The sequence below is a fragment of the Aulostomus chinensis genome, chromosome 22 (genome assembly GCF_037954235.1).
Source record: "Aulostomus chinensis isolate RoL2024-O1b breed Wild chromosome 22, RoL_Achi_v1.0, whole genome shotgun sequence".
Taxonomy (NCBI): domain Eukaryota; kingdom Metazoa; phylum Chordata; class Actinopteri; order Syngnathiformes; family Aulostomidae; genus Aulostomus; species Aulostomus chinensis.
This window is the reverse complement of record NC_141341.1, coordinates 5,725,248-5,745,351: the sequence shown is the minus strand read 5'-3', so window position 1 is coordinate 5,745,351 and position 20,104 is coordinate 5,725,248. Positions and strand designations below refer to the sequence as shown.

The window sequence follows — 20,104 nt, the reverse complement described above, 5'->3', positions numbered from 1 at the left end:
CTCAAAATTGAGGTTGGCCAACAAAAATATTGATTTATCCTTTTTTTTCAGTGCTTATTGTAATTGTCAATGCCTGTCTATCCAAGGAGGGGATGGGTTTGTCTTTCTTTTTGAAAAGAAAATGAAAAAAAAACAAAAACCGTTGCCGTTTGACAAAAAAGGACCTATGATTCATACCCTCAGTATATTTGAAATAAGTATTATCATCATGGCTTCTCCTGTGTCTGCGTGGCGATGTGGGCTCGTGGACGGCCCTGATCCAATCCTGTCAGTAAACTTGTGCACTCGCTCCTATTTGACAACTTAAGCATTTGTTTACATCCTGGATTAGGTTTGTGTCACAGGCAAACTTGTTTACATCGGTAGCTTTTCGATCTCCCTTCGATACACGAGCTCGGTCACACCCACGCTAAAGTGCCCTACCCACTGTTTTTCATTAGACTGTAAAGACACATGGTTCAAATTTAATACTGTGGGTATTTAAATATCAATCAGGGCTAATGTTGGTGCAGCTTTGCTTCACGGCTGAGACAGTAGCTTGCAAATGTGAGCACTTGCACCCTTTTTGACAATCACATGAATTGATGTATTTGAAGGTTGATTTAGTTTTATGTAATTGGACGATTACAGATTATAGTATACAATATTAATTGTATTTATTTAACAAACTCCACCCATCCAATGCCCCAGGCAACACATTTTGAAATAGCTGACGCGGTCGGGGTAAGATCTGCTAATCTAAATCTAACTGATCAACAGCAATCATACAATTATATAAAACATGTTACAACAGGGACACAGCAAGTGGTGAGAAGGTATGAGAACCAACTGTTAGTTTCTTTCTATCAAGGCACTCCTTTTGACCAAGACGATCTCAACCTTATCTATCGTGCTGTGCAGAGTCAATGCAAGTGGGGGGCATGATATACCACTACTCGAAGCACTGAAAATACAGAAATACAGAAGCATCTCTTATATTGCATTAAACTGGTGAGTAATGAGTTGGGGAGATTGGTAGCAATTCTATGGGTAGTACTGAGAGAAATGAGAGCAGACAAAAAGCTGATTATGGACTCAGATACATAGCTGACTTGACTGGCTGTGACACTAATGCCCTCTCTTTGACAGCTGTTTTAACAGTTTTATGTTTGAGAAAATAAATGGAAAAAAATAAACAAATGAATAAATAAAAGTGAATAAAAGAAACTGTTCTTTGTCTCCAATGTAAGGTGTATTTCATTACGTGAAGTGTAATTCCGCGGAGTGAATTAAAAGGGGCCACTTCGCAATTTAGCCGCTAGATGTCAGCAAAGATCAGCAAAGACGATAGACACGCCCACACTAACAGAAAGCCTTAATTGATTCCTAACTGTAACGTATTAAGAAATATAAATGACAAATAATACCAACGCGGTTAAAATTTACGTCTTAAAATAATACAGTTTCGTTTGGTTTACAGGCTACTTATTTAATTTTTCCATTTTCTATCAGGCATAATGCTGGTTAGCTGTGCGGTGGCTGAGGACCCTTGATCGTTGATCGGGAGCCTCTTTTTGATAAACTGCAGTACCCGGCAGCGCGCAAGCTTTAAGCGCCTGCCCGCGGGTTCATCAAGAGCGGTGATTATTTCTGGATTAAAAAGAGAAACAAGTTACTACGGGACTTGGGCTTGACTGCTCGTTCTGGGAGTTTTGTGCAACTTTAACCGCCGAAGGACTCCGCAGTTGGAAGCTTTGTAGACTTTCCAGCCCTGTGGTCATGAAATAGACAAGCGGAGCGAAGCCAAACGTTAGGCCCGCGGATAACTAACATTAGCTTGCCAAGCTAGCCAATGTGAAGCTGCCTATCCTTGTTTGGGTCGTTATGCTAACTAGCTAGGTGCTATTTTTGTTAGCATAACAGATAGCCAACCAGGGCTGCTTTGGTGTTTTGATGCGGATGTATTGAGGAAACCTGCCTGGGGTTCATAACAATTAACGTTACATGGTTCCCGAACTTTCTGGAAGTTTTAAGTTATCTCTGACAGCTAACGTTGTGCAGTAACACAAAGAAACTACGGTTAGCAAGCTGTTTTTTTTTTGTCTTGTAAATTGTTTATTCAAGAGATGATTGGTGTGTTACAATAGATGTGTACATTTTTTTTTTTTTTTTTTTTTTTACAGGACTTACATGTGGTTGATCAAACATCTGTTAGACGTAGTCCAGACAGCGAAATCTGTCTTCCCCTCCGCGGGACCACAGTTAATATCTTTCCTGGTCCCTTTCGCATCGTCCCACCGACCCCCGTCTAACATTTCTGTCTGCGGTCGGCTTCGGTGGCTGGCCAAACGGCACTAAGTGCCCAATGGAGGAACATGACAACATGGACTATTTTTACCAGCAGGTATTGCAGAAAGATGTCACCCGCAGGTTGCAGGTCGGTCAGGACCTCATTGACTACCTGAACGACCCGCATCGTTCCCCGGACGTGGAGCAGGATAAACCCCGTCTTGATAAAACCATAGACGAGCTAACGGGATGGGTCAACTCAAGCAATTTCAAGGTGAGGTGGCAAAGTACTGGTATTGCATTGTTACTGCAGTAGCTGTCCCTTCGGCCTGTTCATGAATTATTACTATTAACCAGCTAAACAGATGTAGTGAACAATTTACTATCATTCGCAAAGATTTTGGTTCAGTGCCAACTTAATCAAAGACAAGGCATCTATTACGAGCTGTCGTCACCTTAGGGCTCCCAGTTAAAATTGCTCATCCAATCAATAATCCCTTTAATTGTATAACTTAGAGCGAATAAAGGTTTTAAACGTAGGTTTTTAATTGTTGCATCCTTTAAACGCAGAAAAAAAATCACTAAGCTATATGTAGGCTTTGGACAGCCAAGAAATCCAATCCCGGATCATATTAGGTTGTTTTTTTTAATGTCAACCTTGGTGTCAGAGGGACATTTACAAGACATCCCTGTGGTTTGTTTTTATTTTTCTTGTCCCTGATGGTGTATTTAGAGGTCCCATTGTCAGGACTGTAGACTACTAGAGCACTGTAATTGATGGGGGAGGGGTTTGTGAACTCCCTCTGTCTGGTTTTCTGTTTCTCTATTTGCCATGTAACAGTTTTCCTCTTCATCCTCGCTCTGGCTCCGTGCATTGTGTGTGGTGGCATTGTCTGTACTCTGTGCCATATCTCTAACACTTTGGAATGTGGCATTTTTGCCAAGCTATCGCACTCATCTAGACGCTCAGTCAAAACAGTCTGAAATCCCCTTTTTTCCCCCCCCCCAAGTCCTGAAATTTGATTCGGGAGTCTGTATTTGAACTGATTAACTTTGCCTGCACTGATTTGCAGAACTCAGCAAGACTGTCAGCCTGTGGAAATTGCATGTTCAGCATAACAAGCTCATCCTCTCTTGGTCTCTTTAAAATAAGCACATGGACGAAATTCCCCAGCTACTGGGGGGAAAAAAATGCTCATGTAACTTGGTTGATGTCATAGGCTGATAAATACAACTTCAAGTATTTTGGATGAGCTGCTTATACGCTATTAGAAATGCACAAATATTGTATGTAAACAGAACATTTACAGCAACTTTTGAATATGTTAAATCCCTTAATTTTATGAAGATGTGAACATTAGAACAACATGTCAGTTAAGTTCAATATTAATACCTCATCTATAACAATGCTGTTGAATAAAACCTTTCACGTTGAAGCATCACTGCTGCTGACCACATTTTAGATGAATCTAGTCAACCCACTTGGAGAACATGAGAACTTCCTGAGTAGCATTTTTTTAAACTATTAGTTGTCCAAAAAAATGAAACTGACACAGGAAGTCTTAGTTGACTAACTTCTTGTTGTGCAGACTTGCTTATAAGGATGATGAGAGGAACTCAGCCACTAAATCTTAACGGATTTCAGACAAATTTATCCCACCACTGGTATGTCTTTGGAGAGAACCATGAGCCCAGTCCTTGCTGGAGCTGTTGGTCTTGAGTAGTTTATTTCATTCTTGCCCATTCATCCACCGTTAAAAGCTAACAATTCCCTTTTCATAGCTGTCCTTTTATGAGTGAGTGACACAAACAGTTCATGTGAGTCGTGACATCCACTGTAGGGTTGTAGTGATATGACTGGCTCCCTGCCGGGCAAAAGGAAGGATCGTAAGCAAGATGCTGAGTCAGCTCGGAGGGATAATGTAGATTTGACAAGTGGAGGAGAATGAGGAAGGTTATGGAGACCCGGAGATTGATGAATGGGTTAAGGGAAGGTGAATATGTCACTCACAAAGATATTGCTGTTCTGATGAGTGGATTGTCACAAAGTTCCTCTTTTAGGAATAGATCTCATACAGTATTTCAGCCCCTTTGCTCTAGTCATTTTCGTCTTCCTTGTCTGCTATGGCACATTTGTATCAGTGTGTCATTTTCACCCTCTCTTATTTCTTTGCTCCTCGAACAGATGAAGGCATCGTGCCATCAGAGTATCAGAGAAGCGTCAGTGCCTATGTGAGGCCATTGCATTGCCAACAGATATCTTTTTTGGTTTTATGGTTAGCAGATGCCTGAACACTGACTGGACTGATTTAAGGATTGATACTTCGGCAAGATCACTACCATCAGATTTTGATTGACCGCCTTGCGAATTTCTTTTGACCTTGGGATGCGGCGGCAAGAGATGATGCTCTCAAACTTTACTGCAATTTACGTCACAACACGGGCTTAAGAATGCAAACACAAAAACACCAACCACTGTACAGTCAGCATCGATCAATGTAAATCCATCCCTTACAGCAACAAGACAGTCATATTTCTATTTTAAACAATGAAAAGCATTTGTGTTTGCATACTCTTCCTGGAAACTCGAGCATTCCTGAGGACACTATATAGCAGGAGCCTCCAGTGAACAGCTGCAGGAGTCAGTCAGCTTCAGTCAGTAAATGTACTTTAGCTTTGGGCAGTTATGTATTGTTTTGTTGTCACTGGATTACTGGCTATGGAGAAGAGCTCCAGGTGCTGTTTACAACACGGTCAAATCAAAGAGCTCAAAAAAATGAAGCGATTGTAAGTCTTTCCCATTCATGTTGCCATCCTAGCACAAATGGGTGCTGTGATTTTTCTTCTTCTCATGTCTTTCTGACGCATCCTGGCTAGGACTGGGTGCTTTGCAAGGACCTCACAATTCAGTACATGGGTCATGTTCAGTACAGTTCTAAGCCCTACTCCTGATCAGTGTGGTATTAAATAATTTTATTTGACAGAACAAAGATATTGTTTAACATTGTTTTCTACCACCAAATACAGTAAAATGTGTCTAATGCATCCCACTACCACACTGACCCCAAAGGGGGCCCCAGCCAGAGACTGGAACATAACCCCCCCCCCCCCCCCCCCCCCCAATTTCTAAATAAGCCTATCTACAAAGGCCCTGCTCAGACCTGGCTGATCGCAGGTGAGCAGCTCTCAGTACAGGGGGGGATGCACTCAGGTGCAGTGTCCACATTTGGACATTGTCTGGGCCGTTTGTGGTCGTGTTTTGCTTTCTCCTCTCCTGTCTAAAGTCAGTCTGCCCAATCAGTCTCTCTTAATGTATCACAGTATTCATTGGCCCTGTTGGTTATAAACTCAGCCTGTCCTAGGTAAATACAGCAACAACACATTTGGAGACTTCAGCATCTCTATGCACCCAACCTATCCTGTGAGGCATGATTCCATTATGGCTACAACTAGTGATTATTTCCATTGTTCAATCTGTTGGTTTCATGTCACTAAATCCTCATAATTGACAGGCTGGAACCAGGAATTGTTTGACTTTATGAATGACTCAGATTATCCAAGTGTTTGGCAAATTTGATGATTAGCTTAATGTATTAAAGGACTTATTGTTTCCCTTTAATTATGACTTATCTACATCTACTTTCAAAAGTTGCTGCGTGAGTCTTTGAGCCTTTAAGCCTCTCTAGAGTCCAGAGTAAACGCTGTATATGGTATGTGAATTACCAGGGTAAGCCTGCGTAGGCACCAGCATGAGTTTTCACAAAGAACCATTGATTCAGGTTCTAAATATTTATGTTTTCCCTCCAGCATACCTCTGTCACCCTGATGTTTTGAGTCTTGAAGCCTGCTTGAAGTGCTGGGAAATTATTCAAATTTAAATTTACACTTTTGGCACTCAGTTATGATGAAATCAGGATAATTGATTAAATGATTACTTGTGCCACATTCCATTTCACAATAAGGCTCTTGATTTGGAATTGTGTATTAGTATTGCTTGTAATAGAAAATGACAATGATTTCTTCTGTAACGGAGCAGCCCTGAGATGTAGTGCCAAAATATGTTTGACACGACTTCATCCACATTCCTAATGTTGTATTTGGATTTACACCTAAAGCAGAATTTGGTTCTTCTTGTCTCCTTGCTGCATCCCCTGTCATGCATAGTCCATCTTTTTTACTGTAGAGGCCTGTGCTTGGCCTCCTTCTCAGATGTGTTCTAATGTGGATTGCAACCCTAGTCCATTTACTGTTTGTCCTCTGTCTTTCTACGGGAAGATGCCATATGGTTGTGGGCGCCGGCTTGTTGGGGTGCTGTGTGATGGAGGGAGGGGCGGGGGCCCAAAGGCTGTCTCCTTCCTGTTCTGTTTCTCTTTCTCCTGCTGTTTTCTTCTCATCTTTCCCTCCTCCCCCTACATTAGGTCAGAATGGAGGAGTCATCATATTAGCCCAGAGCTTGTGTTTTTTTCTCCAGGTGATTTTTGTTTTCCTGTTACTTGGCTGCGGTCCCTTTCCCTCTCCTCCCCCATTCTCACCCTTTTTTTGTTTCTTGTTACCTGGCTCTGCCTCTTCTTTGACTAAAAAAGGGAAGAACTGCAGTCTTAACTTCCCTCTCAGTGCAGGACAGGGGAGAATAATGTTTTAATGGATTTTCTTTTTGGATTGCTCAGTTGTACCGCAGCGCTGCCAAGACAAGCATTCCAGGAGCACAGCGCAGTGTGGGATGTGAACCTAATCAGAAACACAGTGGAAAACTCAACTCTACCACCAGACAAAAAACAGTCCAGTCTGTCTTCCTCATATAAGTCACATCACAAGCTGGTGATTTGTCAGATTTGAGCCACTGTGGTGAGAGGTCAGAGATGGGAAAGGGCACTGTCAGAGGTGCCCTTCAGATCGGATTTGTTATTCTACAAGACTCCAGGGAAACTATATTTTTAATGACATGAAAGTCTCAGGGATATTTTCGAAAGCAGCAAGATTCAGGAGCACCAGAACTCTTGACTTATCCATTGCTACATCACCCTGTTAGTTCAGGAATGGCCGTTAGTATCTATCTTCAGCCTTTCTCAGGTACATGCAGTTGGAACACTCAGTAAGAAAGAGTGGATGATCATCTGCTTACATCTATGGACCTCTTAAATATGCAGAGGATGTTAAAAAATGATCTGTGGTTTGATTGTAAACCTAATACTACGATTGTACTATTAAACTTTGTCATGAAAGGTAATATGCATGCACAGTTGATTATAATTTTTGTCTTTCTCTATGTTTGTAGGTGGCCTTGCTGGGAATCGACATCTGTGGTGCGTTTGTGGACCGCATGGGGGAGCGATTCAAAGGATATCTGGGAACAGGTGAGTTTATCCACCTTTCTCCACCCAAATGCCTCCTGCAGACTGTGAGATACTGCATACCTGCCTTATGACAGCACTCACACTTGGCCTGGTTACCTTTTACTGTGCACAAGCATCATTACGCGCCTTCCCCACTCCCCAGCTGTTCTGCACTAACATTGCTCTGGTCAGGGATGTGTGATCACTAGGTTGTAGGATCCTGATCATTTGTCAAGAATCCAACCCATTTGATTTTATATTCCATTACCAAAATGAGACAGGAGTAAAAATCCACTCCCGTGTCAGGCTCAAATGTACACAGACTGCCAGGAAAGGCCTCAGTTTTGTTCTCCAGACTGAATATCAACTGCTTTGTTGACAAGCAGCACGTTCTTATGACCATGATAACATTACATCTGGACAATTTTCTGCTTCATCTAATAGAGTTTGCCCTTACACTGAATTAACAGCTGAAATACACCCTGCTGCTGTCCATATTACATGCTCATGCAAGTGCACTGGGTCAAAGCCCACCTCTTCTAACCATGCTGGGGTCAGTGAAGAGTGCTGTGCCTGGGTGCGGTGCAGAGAGCTCACATTAGTCAAACAAACCAGACTTGAGGGGACAAACATGCTCAGGCACAGTATGGATCTCCGCTAACTTTTCTCCTGTTAAATCTCTATTTACCGTGGACAGCATACATGATATTTTAACTCAACATGTGATGTCACATTTTGCTTACGGGCAAAGAAAGAATTGATAAGATTCTATTAGATAAAGTGCAACATGTGTGGGGAACCCTCCTAAATCAATACAAATTCCTCCGGTTGTTTCCTTTTTCATGAATTAAGTGATAAATGTGTTCAAACCTGTTCCCAGTCAACAAAGAAAGCATTCCTTTTTCTCTGAGAAGTCACCTGCTTTGTTTTGTTCTTCAGGCTTTCAAGTACACACAGTGCTCTCTATTATCATGAACAATGACAGATGAGTTTACCCTCTCAACTAGAGCGGGGGAATAATTTATCACTGCATTTACCATCCTGGCTATGTGCAATGCAAAACTTATCTCCTTCAATTTTCTTTAACTCCCACCTTGTAGTTCCTTTGACACAAGCCCCACCCCTTCTCTATGGTACATCCTCCTACCTCTATATTTAGGCTTTGAATTGTCTGCCGTGGCGTCACCCGTTAGTCCCCAAAACCACACCTCGCTTCTACATGACCTCATAGACTGAAGTTTATATCTGTTTTCATGCTCTCTGAGAGAGTGTATTTTGTCAGTGGCAGCCCCTGTGTGTGTGTGTGCGTGTGTGTATATGTGTGTGTGTGTGTGCGCGCCTGTGCCTGTGCCTCTGCTTAAGGTGTCAGCAGCTGTCTTTGTCAGCTAGACTGGCGCTTGTCACTAACACTCAACCCTGCAGTGCAGTTCTGGATGACTACACCTGTCAGGCTGGGCAGAGTCTTGCTCACTGTCTAGGATGGAGCCTCACTCTAGCTGTGGATTGGGTTGGTGTGTGTGTGTGTGTGTGTGTGTGTGTGTGTGTGTGTGTGTGTGTGTGTGTGTGTGTGTGTGTGTGTGTGTGTGTGTGTGTGTCAGATTGATGGCAAAAGTATTTCTCTGAGGTCCCCTGACACACACTGAAAGGACGATGAGATCATTGATACTGAGTGATTGTATTGATCTGCAGGAATGGTTCATTGGGTTGCTGCCATTAAACTCAGTGTGTTTGTGTAACATTAACACTGTGTTGTTGGTCTTCTCACCCAGTGCTTCCCAGATAAGAAGTGGAAAATGGAAGTGAAACACACAGATCACAAAAGGCAGAGCTTCGAAGTGATAAAACCCTCTGTGTCGCAGTTGTGTAGAGTGAAATCAAAGAAAGATGAAACCAAACTAATCACTTGTTTCCATATATAGGCAAAGTGTGTGTGTGTCTGTGTTTTTGATCTGTACGACAGTCGATGGTGTAGTTGTGTGCAACAATGCCCCTCTGTCATTTTTTCTGTTTGTAGGCATTCTTCTTGTTGCCAAGGCAACCAGCTGTTTTGGTAACATAATGTACGCATATGCACAGGAAAAGGAGGGATGACATCACTGTATCACTCCCCACGCTGATGTTTCAAACTAGGAATTTCTCTGTGTGCATGTGTGCGCGCTCACTGTTTATCTCAGTGTGTGAATGTCAAAGGGAGGTTTGTAATTGTCGGAAAGTGCTCGTCATTTTGTGAGTTGAAAGAGGGTTATGTGCTGCCGACTATGAGAAGCCGTTTAAACTATTGTTGGTTGTGAATTTTTACCGAGTGAATTCGATTCAGTGTTTTTGCTGCCATCAACTAAGTCCCCGTGAAAAGATCCAAACCAACTTTCCTACCATGCCTGCCACTCTCAGCCAGACTCCCATACTCAGTTAATCCTTTAAAAACATGTCATGAATGTGTGTTTTTCATAAAAGAAAATTAGCTGGGTGTTGTAGTTTAGAGAAAATGTTTCGAAAACATGAATGCAAATGCCATTTGTTGAGGGCTATAACTGAAAATAAACTACAATATTCATCATAACAAAGGAACCAGTTAGCTTGTGAAACAATGTAGCTGTCTGGTGTGTTAGTAATGGATGGTGGATGACAGTACAGGTCTTAATGTATTCTTTCAGTCTTTGTAAACACTGATACTCTTGCGTCGTCATCCATGTTAGCCGGCCTTGACAGCAGAGCAGTTGTGTGTTCAATAAAGTAGAAATGACATGAGTGCATTTGATCATCTCGACATTGTTTTAGTCATGGTCTATTTCTCATTTCCTGTCCTTTCTACCCTCTTGTACTGCCAGAGCCCTGGTGGTAATATGTTGTTGCTGAAGCTCTCCACTTGGGGGCAGTCTTTTGGTGCTTTACTCTGCCACAGATTCATGAGTCGCGTGGCCATGGTTTTTCTTTCCCCTGATGTAAACATTAAACTATTTTTCGTAAAGAAAAAAGTGTGCCCTTAGCCCCGATGAAGACCCCATGTTTTTTACAATATATGATTTTTAGCCATAGTTCTTTTTTCCCTTTAGGATGTTTGTATTTTCCTAATTTGGCTCTCACCACCCCCCCGTTTGCTCTGATTGTAGTGTTGCCAGCCCTGGTGGACAGGCTTGGTGATGGGAAGGACCAGGTCAGGGAGAACAGCCAAGCACTCATACTCCGCTGCATGGAGCAGACTGCTTCGCCGATGGTGAGACACACTCACAAAGTCAAACACTGGACAGAGAATTGCTTTTCTATCAGATATGGGACTGAATAATGGGCCAAAAAATGCGATTGTGAAATTACTTGAGTGGGAATGGCAATTTTTTGCGTTGTATTTTCACTGAAAAATAGAAGAGAAAAAAAACTTTAAAAAAGGGAATTTTTAAAGACACGTTTGGAGAATATGATCGATGGACCTCGTCTCTCTGTGGAAACACACTGTCTCATTCATGATGCTTTGTTTTGACACGTTTGACCTTCATCTGACAGTGTCCGCTTCTGAATTCAGGTTTTACACTAAACCAATTTGCAATTTTGATTATTTATCCGTTAATTGGTCAGCCCTTATCTGATATATTACAGGGTGAATCACTATTTAAGATGTAGCCAAATTGTTACTTTTGATTGACACACACAACATGAAATAAATTCTTTGTAATTTAGATGAAACTTCTGTTCTTTAGGGTAGGTTATCGTGTAACAGCTGACAGTAATAGCTCGTTTAGATAAACTGTATTACCTTGTTTTTGTATATGATGGATAATACATTTCTGAAGGCAGCAATTCAGGTCAGTTGCAGTTCTGGTTGTTCAGAAAAATACATGGTTGAGATTCAGAACAGAAAAAAACAAATCACATCCTCCACATCAATAATAGATCCTCAGTAGTAGGACAGGAGTGTTATTCTTGTGCTCCCTCTTCTGGATAATGAAGGAATGCCACTGGCTCTCCACACAGGTTTGTGTTACCCACACATGTCACATGTGAACATCTCCACAGATTGTCACCCACACTGCACTCTCTAATCTTCTCAGCTGCTGACAAGTTGCCCATTGGGACCTTTTGCCTCTTGTTCCTACTAATGTTCTCTCTCCATTTAACTCCCCCTCCCATCTCTCTTTCCCTCTCTCTCTCTCTTTCTCTCTCTCTCTCTCTCTGTCTCTCTCAAACTTTTTTCTCACTTTCTTCTCCTTCCAGTACGTTTGGGAAAGGCTTCTTCCTAGTTTTAAACATAAGAACTTCCGCAGTCGAGAAGGAATCTGCCTCTGTCTCAGTGCCACGCTCACCACGTGAGTATCTTCCCCTCTCGTTTTGTATCACTTCCTGTGGTAATCTGAGAAAGCGAAACCATAAAGCTAATAATGACAGATATTTTGATATTGTTTTTGACACTGAACTTGTTTTGTTTTGTATTGTAAATTTTGGAAAACAGTATGTTTTTTTTAACAAAACCAACACATGGATTTCTCATGAACCTCATCCAGTTTTAATCCTTCAGTAATTATGTGGTTTACCTTAAGCCTGGATTAAAGAAAACACTGCTGAAAAGGGGCAGTCTCTCTTGTTCCAGGCATGGGTGCTACTGCCCGTCGTGAGCATTTGTTTGTCAAAGAAACACAGTCTCCACGATTAATCCTCTTACGTGTGACACTGCAAAGGTGACACGTGCTACAAATGGCAATGCAAATATCGTCATATGATGTTCCAGTCATCCAGCATAATGCACATACAAGACTCGCAAATTGTGAGTTCTCACATGTTCTTGTATTAAGCCGTCAAGCCTGATGGATGACTTCTAGACTTTTTAAAATCAACACAAGCAAGCAATTTGATCTTTCGATTGGTTTGCCAAACCAAATATTACAGTCAATTTGTAGACATTTTTCCTGCCGCCACTCTAGGTCTCAGAGACCCCATAAAGTTCAAGGGAAAAACTGTTCAGACTAGAAAGAGGTTTGTTGTTGTTTTATTGTAAGACAAAATGTTGTCACAACTTGCAGATTTTTATCTCCAATCCATGATTTCTTGCCTTGTTCAGTCGTGCCTTGTGAATGGTGACATTCATTTTCTTTTGTTCCTTTGGCTGGTTGTGTCAGGCCCTTTTTATTTAATTAGTTAGCCTTCATTTCCCCCATTAGTCATGAGAAGATTTCTGCACATACACACAATGTCTGTAAACAGCCTGACTCCTGCAATATCATCGTTAGCCTGTTCTCTGCAATCTCCTCAGTGCTGTGTGTCATTAACAAGCAACTTTCTAAACATAGAGCAATTAAGCAAGCGTCTGTGTAGACTTTATCTTGTTTGACAGCAGCGCGACTCTTAGGTTTGATTTAGTTTACCTGAAGGTCACCACACACACAGCAAATCTGAGCTATTAGAGCTGCAGCGCTAATTTTAGCATGTTTTTGCAAATGGATAGTGACACTGTTGTGCAAAATGCTAAGTGGCTACCTGATAGTAAAGCAAGAGATGTGCACCAAGCTTAACACGTTTCCATGAAGCCTGAGTAGGTAGAGTCAGACATGGCACAAAAATGGCCTGTTTCCAGTGTGTGTGCGTACTGTGTACAAAACAAGGTAAAAACCCTCCAAGGCTGTTTGTGCCGCTATCTTTGGGTTGTTGCCACCTTGCGCCATTTCTATCATGCAGCAAAATTGTAGATATTCTTAGATTTCCCCCATTAAATAGCTATCTTAATAAAGGCTTTTTGTTTATTTTTTTTCTCCAGAGGATCGCTTCAGACAATTCTGTTTTGATTATGTGGCTTTATACTTGATACAAGATGCTACCACCACAGCACTGGACAGACAGGCTAATCGGGCTGCATCGTGCTTTAATTACTACCCACAAGAACAGAGTTCACATTCCCACATACATAGTGAATACACAAAGTGCATCGGGTACATAGCTACAGCATAACCTTTCAACACACCCTTAAAATTTCCTTTGCAAACCACACTTCCTTTCATCTTATTTTCTGTCTCTTTTAGGTATGGAGCTCAGCCTTTGAGCCTCAGTAAATTAGTTCCTCATCTTTGTGTTTTGACAGGAGACCAAAACCCACAGGTAAGAGGCACAAGTTGGTTTACTGTGAGATTTCAGAGGTCATTGTTCATTCCTTGTACAGCTAAGGCTCTGCTCAAGTGTGTTGCAAGGAATCTTACAGCAGTGCTATGGTTATTACTGTTATTAGTGAGGAGATGGGCTGTATAGAGTCCACCGCCCAGCTTCACTGCTGAATCATGAGCACCAATACCCAGCTATTAACACACACACACACACAGGCTCTGAATAGCTGTGTGTTTGTGTGAGAGAGAAAGAGAGAGATCTAACCTCCTGCAGGGTTGCACCCCAAATCTGAAATCTGCTTCTTTCCTCTACCCAATGATTACCTACCCACATGCTGTCCCAGCCAATCAACATCTTTCACAGGCCCGCCCACCTTCAGTTGCTGAGAATCCCTTTAACGGCATCCCACTGTCCAATCACAGCAGTGTTTCACATTTTAACAAAATGAATATGGGCCCTGAAGGGTTCATATGTACTTCAGCCAAGGAGGTTGTGTTTTCTGTGCAGTTTGTTTGTTTAAAGGATACAAAGAAAATACCTGGCTGGTTTTCATGAGCCTCAGTGGAGGTGTTGGTCAGAGAATACATTTTGGGTTGGGTCCATTTAATATTGTGGAAAACTGCGCTGTTGTTTTTCTACGTGGGCCTGTGCGGGGTTCTGTGTTCTCAGCGTACACGTCTATTCATGTGTGTTTGACTTTACAATACCAGTTATCCCAAACCCCACACACAAGAAAAATAAACACTAAGAAGTCTTTTTGGCACAGCATTTGTAAAGCTATGTGCCATTTTAGCATGGGGACTGCTTTTAAATTTGATGAATTTCTGCTGGCTTTAGGTACGTGAGGCCTCCATAACAACGCTAGTGGATGTTTACCGTCACGTGGGGGAGAGGGTACGAGCGGACCTGGGAAAGAGAGGACTTCCTGCTGCACGGTGAGTTATTGATCAGCCCTGTTTGTGTGAGCTCTGATAGCATTTCTGTGTGTGTGCCAAGCATTTGTTTGGATGGTCTGTGGGTCCCATGGCATCAGCTCTCAGTCTGTCCCAGGCCACACCATGCACCACCCTGCCCTTCACACACACAGAGCCACTTTTATCTAGAGCACAATGCTGACTGACGAGGTTGGAGGGTGAGAGGGGGCAGATGGTGCACAAAGAGGGAGAAAGTGTGTGTGTGTGTTATCATCTGAAAAAGTCCATTGAAGGGTTTTGTCCTCCTTTGGTTGTCCTGGTTACGTGAGTTTGGTTGAAGGTTATTATAAGAGCAGAGTGCCCCCCCTTCTTCCTCAGCTGTGAGATCCAAGCTGCAACCAGCCTTGTGTGCTGACTGCTCAGTATGAGTCTTGCGTCTGTGAATGCTGGCCGTTGCCATCATGTGTCATGTGTTGCGCATATTAAGCCTGTCTGTCTCTTGTGTAGACACACTGTGTGTGTGTGTGTGTGTGTGTGTGTGTGTGTGTGTGTGTGTGTGTGTGTGTGTGTGTGTGTGTGTGTGTGTGCACGTGCGCGCGCGTGCGTGTGAGTGAATTTATGCAGACTGCAGTGTCTGTCTGCTTTGGGTTAAATGCAGAGGTCTGACGGATGATTGATTCACATCTGAAAGCTGTACTTGTCATATGAAATTCTTTATAAAGAATAACACATTTGTGTATTATGAGCAGCACAATTGAGCTCTATAGGTTTTATTACTGTATCTATTTATAAGGTTATGAAGGCCAGGTGGAGGCTGTGTGTCTGAGAGTGTTTGGATTTTCTGGTTGTAGGTACTGTGTGGCTTTACTGTGTGATGCAGGGCTGCAGCCAGGTTTTTCCTATCCAGATCACATATCACCTCCCTGAGAGCTTAAATCAGATAATGGAGAAAAAAGGGTGCTGTGTGAGAGAGAATGTTGAAGGTTGAGGATAAAAGGCATGGAAGATAGTTAAGGTACAACCTCACAAGCCTGGCTAATGTCACAACTAATGTGGCTAATGTTGAATCGATATGCACTGACTTTAATGCCTTACACAACGCTGAATCGGTTGGGACAACCTGCATTGGGAAAGAGCTGTATGCCGGTCATGGTCAAATCAATCTGGAACCCTCAACATCTTGTGTACCCCTTAGGTAGGGGTAGGTAGTATTATACTTTCCCCACATGCACACCAAACACAAGCATTCCTCCTCTTTTAGGGCACACACTGGTACCTCTTTTTTTTTTTTAGTGTGTGGTTTACGTTACTGTATGTTCCATCTTTGGCATCAACAAACTGTAGGTGTTAATATATATATGTTAATGTCCTGTTATCACACCTCCTTGCACTGCTCTCCGTGCCGCCTGCTGCTGTTCTCACTCAAACAAAAAAGCGCTCCCCTGCACACTCCCATTTCAGCTCATCCTTTCCTCTAGAGTGGGTGTAAAGCTAAGACGTGACATCATGCTACTAAACGCTCATGAAGAGTGTGGATTAAGTTCAAGTTTTATAAGAAAGATGGAAGTGACTGCTGCAAAACATGGTTAATGGTGAAATATCGTATCAATAATCTCCCCACCCTCATCCACCAGAGATGCCCTGGAGTCACAACACCGTCAACTTCAAGCATTAAATGTAGCGTTACATCTTCTCCTGCACAGACTTGATCACCAAAATCACACCACACTTCACTTTAAAGGGGAGATCATATTGTCTACCTGACGATGAACATTTCTGAAGTTCCATATCCTTTTCTACACACAATCTCATGAACCTACAAATGAGATTTTTCATCAATGCTACTGGAAACAACTTCTCTCTCTCTCTCTCTCTCTCTCTCTCTCTCTCTCTCTCTCTCTCTCTCTCTCTCTCTCTCATTACTGGATTTAACAGATCAATCTGGATTTCACCTTGACAATTAAACTCAAATCATTAATGTTATATTATTGTATATTGCTTTCGTGTTACTCTCAGTGAGAAAGATGCAGATCCCTGTGGATATCCCAAACAGATTGAAAGTAAAAAAAATTTCAGGTGCAACAAAAAACAATGTACTGGGAATATTAAAGTCATCCAACTCTGAACCACACACACACCTCATTTTCAAGCTGACAGTCAGAAAGTGCGAACCAAATCAGAATGGAACAACTGACTACATCAAATATGACCTCATGACCCGGCTAACTCCCTGATATGCTGAATGATCAGAAATTCAGTGTCCATTTATCTCTGAAGTACTGTACGTCTGTGTGTTTTTTAAGGGTTAGTCAGGATGTGAAAGTACAGTTGTAGACGTGAGTCTCTCTCAGTGGTGATAACAAAGGATTAACTCATGTCACCCGTCTTCTATCAGTAGGTCAAATGTAGGACGTATGAAGATTCAGAACATTTGTCCTATTCACATATTCCATTGTTCAAAAGTGTAATGAGCAGTCTAAATGTGCGAGTTGTCTCCGCAGGACACATTTTAAATGGCAGTCGACCTGTGTGTCCACCACAGTCAAAGATGGAGTAAAGTGAAAATGTGAATCTGTAATGAAGAAATATGAAGAGGGAGGTGGGAGTCCAAAACGGATTAGGAGGGAGGGAATAAAGCCAAGTGGGGTGAGAAGGAGAGACGGAGGGGGAGGAGCAGCCTTGGTCTGTCTGTCACTCGCTGTACAGCCCCTCCCCCCTCTGACGACTGTGTGTGTCTGGGTATGGAGGGAGGTTATGTAAAGGGTAACTGAATCTCTTTGCTGCTTGTCATACAAACTGCCCCACTTGTATAAACACACACACACACACACACACACTAAAACCCTGCCTGAGATTTAACTTGGTATCACTGTGTGGTTTTCTCAGTGGTTGTGTGTGCTTGGCATACAATACATGTGTACAACAGTAGGTGGTGCTTTGTCGCATGCTCATAGCATGCTTTGGTCTATTGCTGTTTGACTCCCCCCCCCCCCCCCCCCCCCGCTCCTTCCCTCCCTCACACCCACCCTCCCTCTCAGAGTCATTGCACCATGTTGGATACAAAGAACTGAGGGGAGCTGAAGAGCGGAGTGTGTCACTAGCATGGCAGCTAATGCAATGTTGCACAGCAACGCAGCAACCTATTAATACCGTCCTTTGGGACATACAGAAGCAGATGAGTACTGAAGACGAGGGGCTTTGCTATTTCTGATCTGAATTGACAAGTTGAAATGCCAATGAAAGGAAGGGAACCACGTGAAAACTGCATGGCTGAGATCGTTGCTATGTTAATCGTTACTGATCAGAGGTGCTAAGTTGGTGCCTGTGGACCTGCAGCAAACACACAGACAAGCAGGGGGAAGGTGCGTATGGCTCTGATTTTTTTTTTTTTCTTTTTGGTAGATTAACTGGCAAGAAGAAATTAGGTTGAACATCAGGGATGTTTGTGTGAGTGTGTGTGCGGAATTGTCATACTTGGCATGTGTAGCCAGTGTGTGCCAGTGCTGCTCAGTGTGCTGGAAAAGATTGAAGGTGTGATTGGTGTTCTTATTCTTTTGGCCTCATTTGTTTTTGGACTGTGTTGCCTTATTAAATTGCAGTCTGTACAGCCAGTTAATCACCTGACTGAGCAGGTCGGACATGTGATTATATTAGTGTATGTGATGCTGTTTGGGAGGAGGATTGTTTTGTTGCTGCTGTTTCATGAGTGTTAATGGCAGAATAGACACACCCACCTGGAGAGAGAGGCATATAGGCAGGAAGGCTGTCCACATGTTGCTGATGCTGATACGTTCAGGGATTCACAGCACCTTGCCTGTCTCTAGGTCTGTGTGTGTGTGTGTGTGTGTGTGTGTGTGTGTGTGCGCGCGCGCGTGTGATTCACGTCTTTTTTTTTTTTCATTATTCAGTTTTACTTGATGGTTCCAATATCGTTTCATGATTATGAATGTGCAGTCCATTTGTGTTTCACACTAACCTTTCTTCTTCTCTGTCTCCAGGTTACAAACGATATTTGCTCGGTTTGATGAAGCCCTGAATTCAGGCAACATGGCTCTCAGCCCGAGTCACGGTCAGTGTCCTCTCTCATTTATTTTTGCCACAGTTGTACTGGCTTCTGACAGCCACCAAGTTGAGTCACGTTGTTGAAATGATTTTGTTCTTGCACAGGTATTGGGTGTGTGTGTGTGGTTGCTTGAGCGTGTCTTAATCTGCATGCACTCTTGTGGTTGTTTCAGTTTGGTGCCATGAGCTTCTGTAAGAGGACCTAACAGGATTAATGGTTTAGTGTGTGTGGGTTTTTATGCCAGATACTGAGCGTTTGGATGCCCAGCAGTTTATTGATTGTCAGCGCGTCAGGTTCAGTCCCGGTTTAATTCAGAAAGTATTGGCTGGATCCCATTTCAAACCAACATTTTTCTTTGTTTCCTTCACTTTTGACAAGAATGATACTATATGTCTGGCTCTAGTGATTTGCTGCTTCCATACATCTGCGATACACGTACATCCATTACTTTCGGACTTGATGATTATTAGATCTTAATGTGATGAGACTCGACTGATCCACAGAGCGGTCGGTGGCAAGAGGAACTCTCCTAAAGTGCTGCATCCACCAACAAATGATCTGTGTCACGGCTCTTTACCGATCCCTTGTGCCACATTAGCTTGGTCTTTGATTCTGAGGCGATCAAGCAGGATGGGTATTGGCTGTGTTGTGAACATTTCATTAATCTGCCAGTGTCACAAAACACAGGTTGAATTTGTCTCGTAGTTAATTATTCAATAATAAAAAAAAATACATATGATAGAAAATCATTTGGTGACCCATGTATCATATCATGAGGTCCCTGCAAATGCACAGGCCTAACACTTATTGTGATGTATTAAAGCATTTATGTTTGTACAACCTCCATGGCCTAGTGTCCGTCCACTACTCCCAGGTCTTTTTCATCCTGCACACTTGTTGAGCCCAATTTTTGCATTATTTTTATCACGTGACTGAAGAGCACGTCAAAAGGTTATGTTGAGTTTGCCCACACTAACATCAGTCAGGTCTGTTGTTGGTGTAGAAATGAAGCTGTCATTGGCTGTGTGTATCTTGAGGCTGCCCTGTCACTGGATCTGTCTAACAGCAACATTAGTGGTTGGTGCCTGGTCGGCGTCTCTAGCTTGTTTATTTGGAGAGGAACATTGGGAGAGACGTGGAGATGTGCTCAGGGCGTATACTGGGTGTTTACTCCATGACGCCGTCTCTGGTGGCTGCAGAGGGACGGAGGGGGGTGGTACTGTTAACTCTCACTTCCCTCAGCAGTGTTTCCCAAACATCTAATGCACCCATGTGGGCTGCCTAGGCATATCAACAGCTACCAAAATGTATTTTGTGACCTATTTTATTCATGTACAGTATTTTAATCCATCTCAGAGCATGACACTACCTTTGATCAGTTAAATGGTGTCCTCACTCTACCTGTTCACCAGCTGGGATGATTTAACCAAGACGTCACAGATGGG

General features: G+C 42.6%; 1 protein-coding gene across 1 annotated transcript in view; it reads left to right on the top strand.

Annotated features, from left to right (window-relative positions):
* The first annotated feature begins 1,551 nt into the window (after positions 1–1,551).
* Positions 1,552–20,104, top strand: part of clasp2 (cytoplasmic linker associated protein 2) — a 54,046-nt gene continuing 35,493 nt past the window's right edge. The window contains exons 1-8 of the mRNA XM_086193126.1: positions 1,552–2,058; positions 2,163–2,542; positions 7,544–7,622; positions 10,712–10,815; positions 11,808–11,899; positions 13,604–13,679; positions 14,520–14,617; positions 18,595–18,665. Of these exons, the coding sequence (XP_086049252.1) occupies positions 2,345–2,542; positions 7,544–7,622; positions 10,712–10,815; positions 11,808–11,899; positions 13,604–13,679; positions 14,520–14,617; positions 18,595–18,665 (718 nt within the window). The 5' untranslated portion in view covers positions 1,552–2,058; positions 2,163–2,344. The remainder of the gene's footprint in view (positions 2,059–2,162; positions 2,543–7,543; positions 7,623–10,711; positions 10,816–11,807; positions 11,900–13,603; positions 13,680–14,519; positions 14,618–18,594; positions 18,666–20,104) is intronic.